We start from the raw sequence: 17,413 nt of genomic DNA on the forward strand, positions 1-17,413 counted from the left end.
GTCAATTATGTCCCCGCTGTCAGCAAACATTTAACCTAGTGCACCTATCCCAAAACCAATAGGAGATTCTGGTCACATGCAATATTTCTTACTCCATATTAAGACAAATTTTCAATTTCTTTGTTGTCTTCCTTTTTAACCTTGCAGTTAAATCAAATTTAGCATGAATTGTATCACCACTTTTCTTTCACCTCATTGCTAACACCATTCTCTTTCATCATCATCATCTTCACATAGTGCCCTATATACACTGTGTTCCCCTACTGAGGCCATTGGATCCTATATGCTATCATTCTCGTCAAGACGTTCCAAATAATATCTGTCCCCCTTGGGCTGGAAGCTTACATTTTGACATTACATCAGAATTTCTTTGTCCCATTAATATCTATATCATAAAATGCATTTGTTTCCATGCCACTACCATTCTTAGCGTTATCAGCAATTACCACATTAATATGACATTCTAATTATACTGATTTTCTACTTATTCGTACTTTAAAATATTCAGACAGCTTATTGTACAGTCAGCTGTAAGCATTCTAATTAAATATTTTTAGATAACTCTTTAGTAGGAGTCAGTGCTTTCAAAGTCTAAGTTCAGCAGTTTCTTAGCATTTAACAAGACCTGCATTAACTCAAAATACAAGAAAATAAAATGTAATGTTTCACCATTATAATCCTCATGGATATCTTCATGGTCCGAAATCAAAACAGCTTAGGAACAGCCAATTCTTTCAGATTAATTATTGCCAAAGTTGTCCTTAATAATAAGAGAAGTGTACCCAGTCTTTCATTCAGTTTTTAGGCTGTCACAATAACTATGCGGTATCCTGAGCTAGTCTTATCATTTACTGCGAACACTTAAAATGCAAACAAAAATAAATGCAGTACCCTGTTAATTACTTTTCATTTTTGTTACAGTACTTCTCATACTTAGCACACTTACTGTTTCCGTTGGGAAATCTTTAGATTACATCTTAACACTGGTACATCTTGGGCCCGATTCCAAAAGACTTGCTCTTAGAGCTGGCCTTTTAGAATATGGCCCCTACTGCCTGCTTATAGATAGGTCTTACATCAAAGTAAATCACACACTCTAAGAAAAAGTCTTTCAAAATCAGGGCAGACTTACAGTGAGTGATACATTTCTGGAATCTAGCCCGTTATTTCTGCTGAGAATGGTCATATAGACCATACTTTGATTAAAACATACTTTTGTTCATAACAGTTCACAGTCAGACTAAGATATGTAAGCCCTTGAAACATTTTTCCCCCTGCTGTATTGTCCCAAAACAGTCGCCCTTTCCTATTTGACTCCTGTGGTTCCTCTCCTTCTTCTTCTAAATCGACTGATCATGCATAGTCATTGAAATTCACAATCTTGATAAAAACAATCTCCGTTTCCTCATGAAATGAGTACACTGACAAGTCTTTCATCTTTGCCATCACTTCTTTGGCTTTACTACAGTTCCATACCCCTTCTACTGAAAATACTTTCAGCATTGCTAGGAAAGTCACCCTCTAGTTTGACTTATGTCTAATAGTATCCACAAAGTGTAATCTCTACTAAAGTCTTGTCTGAGTAGTCATGCAGCAGATGCACTACATTAAATTTTCTCCCCGGCAATTAAATTCCACAACATGTGCTCCTTTTCATATGCTGACACCAATTACACCAGAATGACTCTAAGTTTGTCATATGTCCTCTCTAACACAATCAGTAGTAACCAGCCTATTTTCTTCACTCCTATTTTTGATTTTGTAAAACCAACCCACTGCACCATCTTAGTTTCCAAAAGCTCCACCTCCTTCCGGTACTCCAGTCCCATTTTTTCCTGTGAGCCTTATCCTCTATTGAGTACAGTCATTTCTCTCCTTCCGGTACTCCAGTCCCATTTTTTCCTGTGAGCTTTATCCTCTATTGAGTACAGTCTTTTCTCCCCTTCCAGTACTCCAGTCCCATTGTTTTCCTGTGAGCCTTATCCTCCATTGCAGTCAGTTGCCGTGTCACATTTTATGTTTTGCCATCTAATTCTTCCATTGGGTTTCATATTTCAGCTCCCTGTTGCTTAACTAACATCATGGAGATCTGTTGAATGTGTAAAAATTCGGTTCAGTAAAATGCAGATACCTACAGCTGTCTTATATGTCCTTCTAAGTGCCGTAATATGTGCCACAAGCCAAATTTCACCACTTCTAACTTCATTCACATTCAAACAAGTCGGTTTCTACCTGTTTGTGGGGCACAGTTGTAGTGGCCACTGCTCTTCTTGATTCTAGTTATTAATACATTTTTCCTCTACCATCAGATTTTCTTCTAGGGTTTTCTGCAATCATGCAAATTTCAAGACTTATACTACATTCTTCCTACTTCTCATTGAATGACATTATCTAATCATAAAAAAAAACTTTCAAAGTGATTTATGGGGTGAGAAGGGGAGATAATCAACCTCTATTAAGCACTGTGAATATCCTCCATTTTTTTAACATATTTTTTTAAATGTGTTTCTGCACTGAAGTTTACCATGTATTCATTAGGTAAGAGACCATTTGTGCTGAGGTGTTAAATTTGTATTCAGGGTGTGGATGGTCTAGATTTTATACCCATCTTCTGCGTGATGTTTCTAAGCAAAGTTTCTGAACTAGGTCAGCATCATGTTTAGGGGTATTATTTCTGATTATGTTATTGTTTCTTTATTTAACTATGTGAACCATGGGCACCTACTCATTCAGCGCTGTGCATAGACCTCCTGTGGTGGTATCAGCCATATGCAGATTCCAAGTCCTTTGGATTATACATAAAGCTACCAAGGAAAAAGAATGTGATCCTGAGGCTTCTAGAATGCAGACACCATCACTTCATCTCAGACTGACGTCCAAATTCTCTCTGGCTAGAGGTAGAGATGTCACCTTTTGAAATGCCCAAAGTGGGACTTTTTAAGTAAACATGACATTTTGCAGAACAAGCAATACCCAAAAAACCAATGCAAAGGATTAGATTTCACTTTTTTGCAAAAATAAAAACTCGTTCTTATAGAATTTTACATCTGTTAAGTTGTTTCATGTAATATTTGGATGTTCCATAAACAAATGAATTATTTTATTCAACTATTAGATAAAATGTTGGCAACATTTTTGTCCTAACATATCACAGTATAAGTTATTTTTTATGTTTTTTCACAACACACAACTGTCCAAACAGGGACTGTCCTGCATAAAAAGCAACAAGTGTATTCCAGCCAAAAATAATTGACAAAGTACTGGTAGAGCCTTTACAGAAATATTTATTGTTTTTACCATCAGTATAGTCAAGATAAATTACTGTTCTTGTTAGCCCCTACTGCTACAGAAGTATCCCGTGCATGAAGAGGTTTCTTGTTGGCTTTATGAAAGATGCTTCTCTTTCTTCCTTCCTTCCCATTAGACCACGTCAGCTGTTCGTGTCTATCCATTAGACCACGTCAGATGTTTGTGTCTATCCATTAGACCACGTCAGCTGTTCGTGTCTATCCATTAGACCACGTCAGCTGTTCGTGTCTATTCCTGCTATCTACACACTCATATCCTTTCAGTGTTTCCCTCACTCTTCATTCCAACATGTCAGCGACATGTCGGTTTTACCTCCTGCGTCCCATTCCATGCTCAGTTATCGACCAACTGACACATACTTTACCTACAGAAATACCTCTGATTTCAATCTTTCTGTAGCTCCAGCATCTTTATGTCTGTTTTCTCATGGCCCACCATCTCTCTGTGAGTCAGTGTGCTGCAGTCTAAACAAGACTTACAGGTCAGGTTATCTGGGCTTCATTTTGCTTGTGTTGTCATCTTGACATGTCAGTTCTCGGCTTTGTATTTACAATGCTCACACTTTCTATAATGTTTTTTGTGAGTAGTATATACGTATTTAGATGCTTACAGTATCTGCTGTGCTGGACATAAGAGCTTAACTTCAAGCTGTCTGCAGTGATGTATCTTCACAAATCGCTACTCTACCTACACAGTTAATAAAGGCAAACAAACTCACTTTAACATAAAGCAACAATACACAGTGGGCCACTTTGTAGTTTTAACATTCTGTGCATGAAGATTATCAACTGAAAAAATCATGTGCACATTATGAACCTCACTGTGTACATTCTGTAATCAGTTTTCTTTACTTCTTAATTAGTACTGAATGCTTACTCAACCTGATGATTTTTTTTTTTTTGGAAAAAGGTCACCAAAGCAATGAATGAAGGCAAAACAGTGCACACCACATACCACAATCTGGCCAAAGCTTTTGACACAATTCCCCACTCATACATAGTAGAAAACTTAAATAAACTGGGAATAAACCCCTATGTTACCCACTGGATTGCCAACCGGATCACAGATAGGACTCAGATAATCAAAATAGGAGGTTACCTCCACAAACAGACCAGTCACAAGTGGAGTACCAGGGTTCTGTGCTGGGACCTCTCCTGTTTGGCATCTACTTTTCTGAAGTAAAAGCGAATACCAATGAGCTCTGGTGGACTAAGTTTGCAGATGATTGCAAGTTAGGAGCAGTCAGTGAATCCCCAAATGACTTAGCCATCCTGCATTAAGGTTTGTCTCAAATAAATGGTGTCAAAATCATGGTCTGAAACTAAATGCCAAAAAATGCATTACTGTATCCTTTGAAACATCATCTACCCCAAGGAATAACCACATTGACAATACGCCCCTAAGAGTTGACCTAGTTGTTCAGGATTTGGGAACTTTTGTAGTCAGTGGCCTAAATATCTGAATATGTGTCTCTATTGTTGTAAGAAAGTCCTTCTATATCGCACAGCTTATAAACAAAGGGATTGTATCTATGCATGTCATTGTCCCTCTTTACTCAGCCTTCTTTAGGCCAACCATTGAATATAATATCCCCTTTGGCATGCATTGTTCAGACACATGCAACAACTGGAACGCCCACAGAGATACCTTACTAAAAGAATACAGGGCCTAAACAACATATCCTACATGGACCAACTCAAAGCCCTGTCACTATACTCGGTATCCTACAGATTGCTAAGACAAGATCTGTGTCTGGCATATAAGGCAACCTCCGACCCATTACTAATGGATTTACTGCACATCAGTAAGTTAAATGGCACCTGAAATACTCAGTCTAGGGATCCAAACATCTTCTGTAACATCAAGAGAATAATTTGCAGGGACAAGTATATTTTGCAGAAGATATCTCTGCTGTGAAGCAGACTCACTATCTACACAAAACGAAGTTCATCCCTTTCCATTTTCAAGAACAACTTGGATATATAGATGGGAAACAAAAAAAATACTCCAAGACTACCCCCTGTACTACTAATGGACAGATGCAGCTCCTATATGCTTTATCTCATGCATGAGTCCCCTCAAATTATCTATGGCATGATCCCAGTTATTCTCATTAGGGGTAATCATCTAGCATGAGATGGGTAAGGCCAGTCTATAACTAAATGCGATATGTTATTTCAAGCACAAAAAAGGGAAATTGGCTAGGCTTAAAGTGGCCCACAATGGCAGCTAGCCTAGTACTTACCCATTAACCTAGGTTTCCTAGCTAGCTGTCACCCTGTTGGTCTAAGTGGAGATTCTATGAACAAAGATTCAAACACTGTGGCACCACTAAGAATATATAAAAATTGTTTGAACATTTGTGTGACAGTGACAACTCTGCTGACAAGCCACATTAACTTAACATCATTATTTCTGAATTAGTCTTGTGAGAGTCTCAGTCAATGAGAGTGCAGCAGGAGTACAAACTAACCAACTAAAAGCCTTACCGAATAGCCTTGTACCAACAGGAACTAGGAGCAAAATGTAGGGAATTACCATAAAATAATATTCCTGTCATTGTTCAGGATATATACTACCAAAACACCGACTCTTGAAACCAAGTAATAGGTCCACCCTGCCGAGCCGTATGCCTGCCTAATGAATACTGCTCACCATAGCTATCTTATGTCTGCCATATTCATTCTTGAATTCTTACATTTTCCAAGCTACTGCATCCTCATTGAGGATGCAGTAAGTACTCACTGCTCTCTGTAAATGAAATACATATAGATATTGCCTCTGTGCTACCTCCATCTGTTCACTATGGCCCTTATTACTACATACTTATTTTTCCACAAACAAAATGTAAAACAGATATTATGACCATCAACATGTGCATCTACAGAAAATAGCCCACAGATACTACAGCATTGTTCATTCTGTGTTACATGCTTGCAATGAGATAATTGAAAAAATGCAAGAATTTTACCTTAAAAGTATGTTTTTTTAGGTATGTCCAACTCTCAAAAGGAAAACTGTGTCCCATATGTATTAATACCTATATAATACTTCATAAACTGCTAGCTTTCCTGAGATAATATAATTTTCTTTAAGGGGAGAAGTGTACAAGGATTCATAACAAAGGAAACAAGACCCTTCACCTACATGTTTTAGCTGAGCTACGAGAGACATAAGAACTGCGTCCATGAAGTTATATAAATAGCAAAGAGAGTATGCGTGGCGGTGCAAGACAGACAAAGGTACAGCAGACAGCTACTGTTCAGTCCACTTAAGCCTTTATTTATCTGCATGTCATTTCTGAAAGAAATTCACCTCACTGTTCTACACTGTAGGCTGCCAAAGCTGGGGGTCACATGACATGACTCGCACTGTGTTAGCAGCTTAACCAATCACAGCTTTGTGCATCTACCACTGCTAACACTGGACTTGCTGCCACATTCAGCTCATACTAATATGTACTATTCCACACACGGAATGAGTCCATGCAATACAGTGGCAAAACATGATGACTAAAATAAGAGGGAAAAATCTACCACATTCTGCAGTGCCACATAAAAGAAGCAGTTCTAGTTCATGTGTTCAGTAGATGGATACTGCACCTTCTCCATTCTCTGAGTCAGTCCCTTAAATATCACATGCATTTTTACTTGCAATGTACTCCTTATAAAAGCTAGCTTTTATTTCATTTCAGGTGCATTGATAAAGTAACAATGTCCAATTGTCTGGGCATAATGCCAAGATGCCCTTGTGTTTATAAGGGCACTAACAACAGTGTACAGAGGCTTTAACTGAATTCAAGCAAAATGCAGATAACAGAGAAGACACTTGTGAAACTCATTACTTAAAGAAATGCTATCCAAAAATAATTTTAATTATGCTCAGAATGCACAGCCATGTTAAGGTGCAGTAATATGTAAATATTATTCCACTCACATCACTACTGGCTTCAGTGTTTTGGGAAGGCAATTTAAGCTATCAATTAAATGAAGAGCAAAGATTCTGAAACAAAATAGAACAAAAGGTTTGCTGTAATTCTATCGTTATCATACAAACAAAGCAACAATGCCTCATCAATAAATATAGACGAGGCAAGGTAACATGGATTTTCAACTGTAAACAATATGATGGGGCAGGGGAAATAATCTGACATCATTCCTTCAATATAGTCAATACAAAAAGAAACCACAAAGACATTAGCACTAGAGAAAATCTTCTGTAGCTAATCTGTTTACTGCAGTGTCATCAGCTGTGGTAGAACTGATCTCAGACCTCCTCTATCAGTATCAGTAGAGCTAGAAGCCCAGCAAGACAGCAGTGTCATCCTGCTCACTTGTGATACAATGAGCCTGCCACAATGCTCCTTAGATGGCAGTCAGATGTTGGCTAATCTAGATTTAAACCCAGTGTGTAAATATATTTATAACATGACAATAAATCTGCACTTAATTTATTAAGGACTACCACTTACTCATTATTTGCCACTTCAAACACCATATCTCATTTATCCCCCAAAATAAATTTCTTGACAAATTGTTATAAATATATGTCCCTACATTACGATGTTCATTAAGGGCATGCAAGGTAACTCAGAACATGATGTCACTTCCTTCTATACCACATGGCATAAGCTCCTATAAAGTGGACGTGGAAAGATGCAGGCACTGTTTTAACATATCCACATTATGAATGCAACTCATAGCCTGAAGATCTTATAAAACAATAGTTTTCAACGTTATGTCTTGCTTTAGAGAGCTGCTTTGCATTTATTTAAACCAATATGGCCAGCAGCTGAGGAGAACCAATTATCAGTTTGAGCCATGGTTAAGAATTATATTTTGTTTTATTGTTTTCATGATAAACAGTTACTCATATCACAAAGTTGTGGCAATCACATGTTTTTTGGAGATCAGAAATGTTAATGGGTGAATTACTATTGCCCATGCAATTGCAAAATGAAATATCTACATCTTCTTAAAACAAGAAAAGCCCAACCATAGCAATGCTCTCATAACTCTTTTTATAAATATGTATTATACTAGCCAGTGAATCAATACCTCTGTTCACTCATTAAAACCATTTCTGTACTCTAAAAGCCCATTTAATTTAATCATTTGTTAATATGGTATGTGAACTGGCTCTTTCCAGTCACATTTAAGCCACACACCAGGCCAAGGTCAATGGTAAATGCACTATGTATATATGGACAGTTTAGTGCATAAAATCAACCTGCATACTTTGGAAGATTAAGCTAAAAGGAAACCTGAGTATCCAAAGAAAACCCACACAGACATAGCAGACTCCACAGAGTCAATGACAACTGATCAAGACTGAAGCACAGACCTTACAGCTGTGAAGTTTAGATCTTACCTGTGAGCCACCATACTGCATATGGCTGACAATGATATTCATCTCTGAGGTAGAGATCTTACCTCTAAGCATCATACTGCATATGACTGACATGTTATTCATCTGTGAGGTAGAGATCTTACCTCTGACCCATACTACGTATGACTGCTATGTTATTCATCTGTGAGGTAGAGCTCTTACCTCTGAGCCATACTACATATGACTGATATGTTATTCATCTGAGAAGTAGAGATCTTACCTCTGAGCCATACTACGTATGATTGATATGTTATTCATCTGTGAGGTGGAGATCTTACCTCTGAGCCACTGTATTGCATATGAATGACATGTTATTCATCTGTGAGGTAAAGATGTTATCTCTGAGCCACCATACTGCATATGACTGACATGTTATTCAGCTCTGAGATAGAGATCTTACCTCTGAGCCACCATACTACAGATAAATGATATGTTATTCATCTGTGAGGTAGAAATCCTACATCTGAGCCACTGTACTGCATATGAATTACATGTTATTCACCTGTGACGTAGTGACCTTATCATTGAGCCTACAAACTGCACATGACAAACATGGTACAGATCTTACCACTGACATATTTTTCCATCACCTGTAAGCTGAACCACCATTTGTCATTAAAACAAAGTAAAACAATAATACAACTTCTCTGACTGATGATCTTAAATATTAAGCAAAATGTAACACTATCTGCATAGTTTTCTCTGCTGAAATCTTTGAGCAATCTTTTTAACAGCAATACTAATAATGCTACCAAATATTTAGTTTCATTTATACATTAAATAACATTTATGTTTTAAACAAGTTCCAATACAACAAGGAATGTAAATGCACATATAAAATATTATCACTCATCTGATTTTTTGCCTTTTGCCTTCAAGACTATTCACAACTATTTCTTTCAATCTCTTTGTACACTACCATTCCATGTCAACCAGCCTGTATGGCATTTTACTGTGCGTTCCTTGTTTTCTTTTCCAAGTCATGCCTGATGAAATGTTTTCTTAAAGTCAGCCCATCTACCTGGTCACCTAGCAGAAATAAACTTCTGTTGAAAGTGAATAAATCACAACCACACTGAATAATGAAAACTGGTAAGGGAAGTGTAGAGCTGTTGTGTAAAGAAATAAACACTATCAGACAACAGTATAGTGAAATGTACCCGCAAACTTCAAAGCATTGACTTTACTGGAAAAAAAATCCATCCAGCCAGCTTAGATAATAACTGCATAATTGTAAATCTTAAATGGGATGCACCTCCCACCCCTCAAAAGCTATTTACCATTATTCAACTTTACATGCCCCCCCTTCTAGAAACCTTTCTAGGTGCTCACTTTATAAGCCCCGCCCATGCTAGAAACCATTCTCTGTGTTCTGCCTGCTGCTTCCCATAGTAGTAGCCTCTTCTTGACAACTGTTATTGTTTTACTAAAGTAATTGTGATATATTGTAATGCCCCCCCTCCTCCAGTTTAACAGACTGTTCTTTTTGTCCTGCTATTTTCCCTGTTTGAAATAAGCAAAAACAAAAAGTAAAAAGGTCACACAGAATAAACAATTAGTAAAAACTACAAAAAAAAAATTGCCAAGCTAGAGTTTTCATTCTGATACCTTAAAACACCTGGAATAGAGGCCCGTCGGATATATGCAAACGACCCCTTAAGGACATCCAGTGTTTCAGCTATATGGCTTCTGAATGTCCATGACATTTTATTTTTTCCTTTTTAAGTTTTTATGATTCAAGCCAACAAAGTCAAATGACACTAGCTGTGGACATGTATTTTTCAGCCTTCTCTTTACCTTGTCAGCACAGCATAAGTGGACTGTATGGCTATACTCTGGAAACACAGGTTCTTTAAACCAGTGAAGTGTCTGCAAAACCTCCCAACTAACAAACAAACCCAAAAAGTAAAAAGGTCACACAGACAAACCAATTAGTAAAAACTCAAAAAAAAAAAAAAAAAAAAAACTAGCCAAGCTATAATTTGCTTGAAACACTATATGTCCTTAAGGGGTCATTTGCATACAATATATCCCATGAGTCTGTATTCCAGGAGGTTTAAGGTATCACACAGTGAAAACTCCATCTTGCTTGAAAAAAACTCTTTTCCTGAATCTTATTTATTTGCGTGAAGTATCTGAATATTTTCATTTTATTGTGCTTTCTCTTCTTCATGACACGCACACACACACACACACACACACACACACACACACACACACACACACACACACACACACACACACACACACACACACACACACACACCACACACACACACACACACACACACACACACACACACACACACACACACACACACACACACACACACACACACACACACACACACACACACACACACACACACACACACACACACCACACACACACACACACACACACACACACACACACACACACACACACACACACACACACACACACAAAGTCCTTTCATTCATTACTTATCTCCTGTACTGTCTTGTATGCAGAGTAAGGTATTTCTGTCTTTACTTTTTTACTGTTCTGCACTCATAATCCATTCCCTCATGTTCTCCATTACATCTTGTTGTATTCAAAGCATTATCATTGTATTTTCCCTATTATACTCTGTCCACAGTGAGTTTCTTCAACCTCTTCTTATTATGTTATTTTTCAGCCAATGGACATTTTGCTTATTTTTTCTGAATGTTTCCATCCTGTCATAGTCCTTCAGAAAAACACCCAGAAACCTACAAAGAGCCAAAAAGGATGTCCCTCCTTATCTCTTTCTCTCTCTCTCTCTTTCTCCAAGTTAAAATACAATAATAGCCATTCCTTCTACCAGATATGACATACTATATTAATTTTACAGCTAGTCTAACAAAGTGCAAACAAGTGCATTGTTTTATTAGTTGTGCTATTCATTGTTTAGAAAACTTCTTTTGTGATGTGTTAGAGCTTGGAGACGGCTTTTCCTGGAGAAAATGTCATACGGCATGGTAGCCTTGCACCCCATGTATGCATTTGAGATGTGGTCTTTTTAGCCAACATCCCATGTCATGTTGTGCCATACTGCTGCATAATACATGAATTGAAGCAATTATCTAACAGCTTTTAAATAAGACGTTTGTTTATTTGGGAGGAACATATCAAGCAACATCTTATTACTGTTTTATAAAGATCTGCTATAGGGTCAGGCAATCCTTTCAACCAGAAATATTTTTCCTGTTGTCACTTTAAAACTGCACAATATATGATTTTTCAGTGGCGAAGAACCATCACATGACAATCCATTAAGAATGCAAAGATGTAGAAAAATTAAGCATATCTCATTTCTTCCTGCATGCTTACAGATAAAGCAATAGCTAGTAATAACAAAAGCATGTGCCATCATGGTCAATCTTCTAGACAGTTGTCTTGGAATCCATTTTTAAATGCAAAACAAAATCTGTCCTAGGTACTGAAATAATCAGTCTCTTTAATCTTGTGACAGATATGGTGAACCGCATGTCATTTTCTGATGACAAACTCCACGTTTTGAGGTAATGTTTTTTTCATGGAGCTTCAGATTTTTGCTTACATTTTATTTTGGTCAATCACCATATAAAACCTGGAGGAAATTCTGGGTTACTGTCTTATCTCTTCTACTGAGCTAAATGTTACACAGTTCTTTGCAGTCCTTTTGTTTTACAAAAAGAGATACACACTTAAACCACAATAATTTGACAAAATATGATTCGTACTAAATGAGTAATAAAATGGCATTACTGCAAAGCAAATAGCAGTTGTACCTCTAAATATTGCTAGTATAATATTCCTAGGACTAAAATAACTAAGGGTTAGAATTTTAAAGCTCTGCTATCTGGCAGCTAGTACAGAGGACTAAGGCTAGGAGCTGTTAATGTGCTGCTTCCTGTCTGGGGTTTGATTCCCTCAGCCTCCATTTGCATACTCTGAGGAAGCCATGTCATCAAACAGTTGTGACAGTTGACAGCTGTGGGGCAGTTGAAAAATCGGGCTAGGTTTCTCAAGGGTCTCCTGTGGTATATGCCAAGCAACTACTAATGAAGGGTGGGAGGAAACAGAAGTGAGTACCACTGATTCTAAAATTGTAGTGCAGATACCTAAAACTGTGAGATCACCTATAAGGTTAAACCTCATAGTTCTTAACCACAGTTAAACATTTATATTCACCTAAGTACTGGAAAAATCTCATCAAAGTGATTTAATTATGCATTTTTAAAGTGCTGACCTCTTAAGGCAATGACCCATGTGACTCTGGTTTGCTCCCTTTGTACTTCATTAAGTGTGCATTTACCTAGTCACTTTTGACTCCTTTTAGCTTGAGGTGGGTATGAACCTTGAACAGCAGGTTAAAGTGACACAGGAACTCTTGCTTCAGCTTAAACTATGTTATTTCTTTATTTTCAAGATGGATTTCTTATTGGTGAAATTATTTTGTTTTGGCAACCAGAGCTGATGCTTAACTTCTTTGTTCATTTAGCTGTAATCTTCCATCTGCAGCCTGAACACACAATACCACAACCTAGTCAGCCAAAACAGCTGCCTTCCTTCTGTTGTTTGCATTTTCTAGCAGAAGTCAGAGCACTTGCTCGATGTCTACACCTCAGTTTTGTCCCTAGCTTCATAAGTAATTTGCAAATTTCAAAGCAAGATGCATCAAAAACAAATGACAGTTCTCTCTCCAAACACTTACAAATCATAAGTGCATGGAAGATTGCAACACAGAACTACTGTATCAATTACTCTATTGTAAGAAGCTTCTAGGTTTGTGCAAATGCATATTCTGTGCATTACAAAATATCTGCATCCTCAAGGAAGCACATTTAGATTGTGCAGTTCTTTATATTTGTGTGCAACATAACTGTATACAGAAATCTGTTTCCATGTATGGCATCATGCATGTACTTGCACATATGCAAATGCATATCACGTGTGTGTGTGTGTGTGTGTGTGTGTGTGTGTATGTGTCTGTGTGTGTGTGCAAATTCTCACACGTTTGTCTATAAAAATAATTATATATGCGAGAGCCAGTGCATAAATGTGTGCATGTGTCTGTCTGTGTGAATGTTTGGTGTGTGTATGTTTATATACATATACATATATACATACACATGCATGCATGTCTAAATATGAGTATGCATCAAATACATGGATGGATGATTGTGTGTGTGTGTGTGTGTGTGTGTGTGTGTGTGTGTGTGTGTGCAGATTACACACACGGATCTATACACATTTAAGTATGTATCTTGATTTTACATATATATATATATATATATATATATATATATATATATATATATATATATATCTGTCTTTTGTGTTTTCTGAGCAAGTGTTTGTATGTATTTGTACATGAATACATATTTATAACCCCTGTTCCATGTTTTCTCTGCTTACTGCACTTCACTCGTCCAGTACCATATTATCATGTCAGATACATGTAAATAGAATTCATGTCAAACGATAAACCAAAGTGAAATCAGTACCAAAATATACAAATAAAGCTCCACGTGCAAATTGTAGTCATGCATTTATCAAAAGAAAATTGACCAGCTTTTCAGCCACTAGCCTTCCGCTGTGGAAGTTGTTGCACTGTGTACAGTTTTGCATTCTGACCAGCCCTGAATGGCAATGTGGATGAAATGCAAAGACGTCTTACTGGTAAGTACAAATAACAAAAAACAGGTAAAGGGGTCTAGAACATTTTTTTCATGTAAGAGACTAAACATTATGCTTAAATTACAAAGAAAAATAACTAAATGACGACTGGTGATAAATAGAACCTCCAAAACAACTTCCATTTAAAAGCAATAGAGTTTCTTAAGACAATAATACACTGGGCTACACTACAGCCAACAACGTCAACAGCGTAGTTGCGTGTTGGGTATATCCGAATTCCCTGTAAGAGAATCCTATTGCCATTAACTTTTGATCCGATCTGCTTTGCATAATACTAATTGCAGCATTTTATTTATTTATTTATGTTTGTGCTATAAACATGTTAACAGTCCTACATCCTTCTAATACATAATGGCAGCATGCTAACGTTCATCAAGACTCAGTGTCGATTACTGAACAAACGGGATGTTCAAAACGGGCAGCAAGGTTCATAGTCTGGGAACATACAATGATGCAGCCCCAACTTGCAAGCTATTAAAAGCACTGGGTTCTCAGAACTACCCCTGTCCTGGAGCTTAAGAAACCTGGCAAAGTTAATCCTGCACACACCAGCAAGCTATCAATTCATCGGTACAGGGTCGTTGGTTAAACAAATCTCTAAATGAAAGCTTCATCTCTATGCAGAGTTATGAAATCCAACACACTTCAGATGACAGATCAATATTATGAGTTTGGTACGTACGGATATATTTAACACCAGGTTGAAGATACCCGTCAGCATGCCTATTCCAACGTTAACACTTTACTTACGCAAAAACTATCCAGATCTAAGTTTTGTGTCTTTTACTTTAAAATCAAAGAACTTCATGTTCCCATTTATGGGTTTAAGGAAGAAAACATAATAGAACATTGGGGATAAGGGAGCAGGGCGCGACCACCGCTTTAGAATAATAGAAGACCTGAACTATAAAATCAGGACAAAGAGAAACCTAAACGTGTTGACATCTTTTCACGTCTTTCGTCAACATTTGTTTTAACCACGGGTTTAAAGGGCATATTTTTCCACAAGATTCTCGCTATTGCATTTCTACTCCCTGCCTCAAGAAAATAATATTCAGGACCCCCACACACACACACACACACACACACACACACATCAACTAAGTTTTGTATTGCACAAAACAAATCACATATGCACTTTGGAATTGGTACTTGTTTACACTCCCCAAACCCACATCTCAACTATGCACAAATTTTCACCAAGACGACTCTTCATTCCTTAAGTAAACACAACGCAGTGCGGCATCAGTTCTTCTTTTTTTTTTTGGGGGGGGGGTGCTAAAATGTTCCATTTCTTTTCCCACTTCATATCTAACAGGAGTAATAAGACAACTTAAACCACACCGTAATGAACGCAGTTTGAGACCAGAATAAACAGCACAAATCCAATGGAAAAGTTTACAGACATATAGACAAAGCACGTCAGTCTTAATAAAACTTACCTTTCTTTATCATCTTTAAATTATTTTGAAGACAAGTGAAAGGCAATATCCAAGTTATTGGCTCGGTCGTGTTTTGTGATGTTGACGTTGATGGGTTTACACTTTAGAGGGTGTCGCATCTAAAGTGGCCAAATCCGAAGTAAGCCCCAACGCAGCAGCTCCAGCAGCGGAACGCGAACCTCCAACTCTGAATGGGCTGCCTCCGCCACCGCCACCACCTCCGGTACCCGAGTCAGAAGCCAGTGCAGGCAGCATGGTCCTGCCAAGGGTGGCTTGCAGCCAGACAATATGCCACAAGGCTACTACAGACGGGGATCCTGAGCATTAGGCGAGCTCCCCTGGTTTTGTGTTCTGTGATTGTGTTGGGGAAGTGGGTAAGTCTTTGTCTGTCTTCTCCAGTTACATCTGCCCGTATGTCTCCTCCAGTTACATGCACCTGTAATCACTCCAAAATGCAGCTCGAAGGAAGTTGCATCCCTCCTTCTAGGTGAAGCTGTGGCAGGTAGCAGCCCTTGACGATCACTCCTGTCCGAGGTTGCTGCTGCTGGATAATTTTACAGCACAAACTGTAAAGAGGCAGTTGCTTTCGGGGAAACTGCACCTCAGACTTTCAGCTCTCTTCTTCTGTAAGCCTGGGTAACGATTTCCACCTTAATACATAAAATATATCCTGAACAGTTAGTCTGCCTCACCGATCCGTTGTACCAAAACCTCTTAGCCTTTTTTTACTCCCTTAGTATTCCCGTGTTTGTCGATTTCATCAATACCCTAGAAGTCTGATCAGAAGCATCGATCCCCGCCTCTTCTCCTCCCCCCAAAAATAAAAAAAAAACTGCCGAGGATGAGCACTTCCAGCACCGAGAGCCAAGAATCTATCTCTCTTTCTCCAGCTCTCATAAAACGCCTCACATATAAAATTTATGAAACCGCTTTTTGCTTGCAGAGTTCAAAAATACCATCTTATTCCCACTGCAACCTGCTCGCATCCATGTGACTCTCTCCCCAGCTCTCTTAAGGTGTTTTTCATATCTGCTTTCACTTGCCTTGTTACAGAGGTTAGCCACAAAGCTGATTTGTGCAGGTCTAGTTTATAACAGGAATTATTTCGACTTAAACAATATGTAACACTTTACAGCACGTACTGTACAGGAGATGTATTTAGGCTGTGGTCCACCCCACCCACCAGATTTGTTGCTACACTGTTCTAAAATTATAAAATGTATGCAGTTCCACCACATGCACTACACCCAGCTACAGCAACTGTTAGAAGATGGAAGGGAAAGTATTGCATTGACACCCGGCTTCTGTATAAACCTTTGTGTCAGTGCCTAGAATATAATTTCTGCTGTTGTTCTTTTATGTCTTGCTAAGAACCAGGTCTGCTGGGCACACCTTTGAGAGATATCTCAGGAGCACAGGACTAGTTACCTGACAATTTGTCATTCAAATAGTACCAGGAAAAGTGCAGGTTAAAATATTTTGTCCAGTTTATCATGACTGCTTTCAAGCACTACTGACTTTCTCCTAAATAAGTTCTGGATGTATATTCCCTAGAATCCTATCTTGAAAGCCAGCTTCCATAAAAACC

General features: G+C 38.0%; 1 protein-coding gene across 1 annotated transcript in view; it reads right to left on the bottom strand.

The window, feature by feature from the left end:
* The window catches only part of RTN4RL1 (reticulon 4 receptor like 1), a 1,043,895-nt gene extending 1,026,840 nt beyond the window's left edge, over window positions 1–17,055 (bottom strand). Inside the window, exon 1 of the mRNA XM_044054370.1 lies at window positions 15,826–17,055. Within this exon, the coding sequence (XP_043910305.1) occupies window positions 15,826–15,838 (13 nt within the window). The 5' untranslated portion in view covers window positions 15,839–17,055. The remainder of the gene's footprint in view (window positions 1–15,825) is intronic.
* Window positions 17,056–17,413: the final 358 nt, after the last annotated feature.

This window comes from Protopterus annectens, chromosome 13.part0 (genome assembly GCF_019279795.1).
Source record: "Protopterus annectens isolate FY-2018-M chromosome 13.part0, PAN1.0, whole genome shotgun sequence".
Lineage (NCBI taxonomy): Eukaryota > Metazoa > Chordata > Ceratodontiformes > Protopteridae > Protopterus > Protopterus annectens.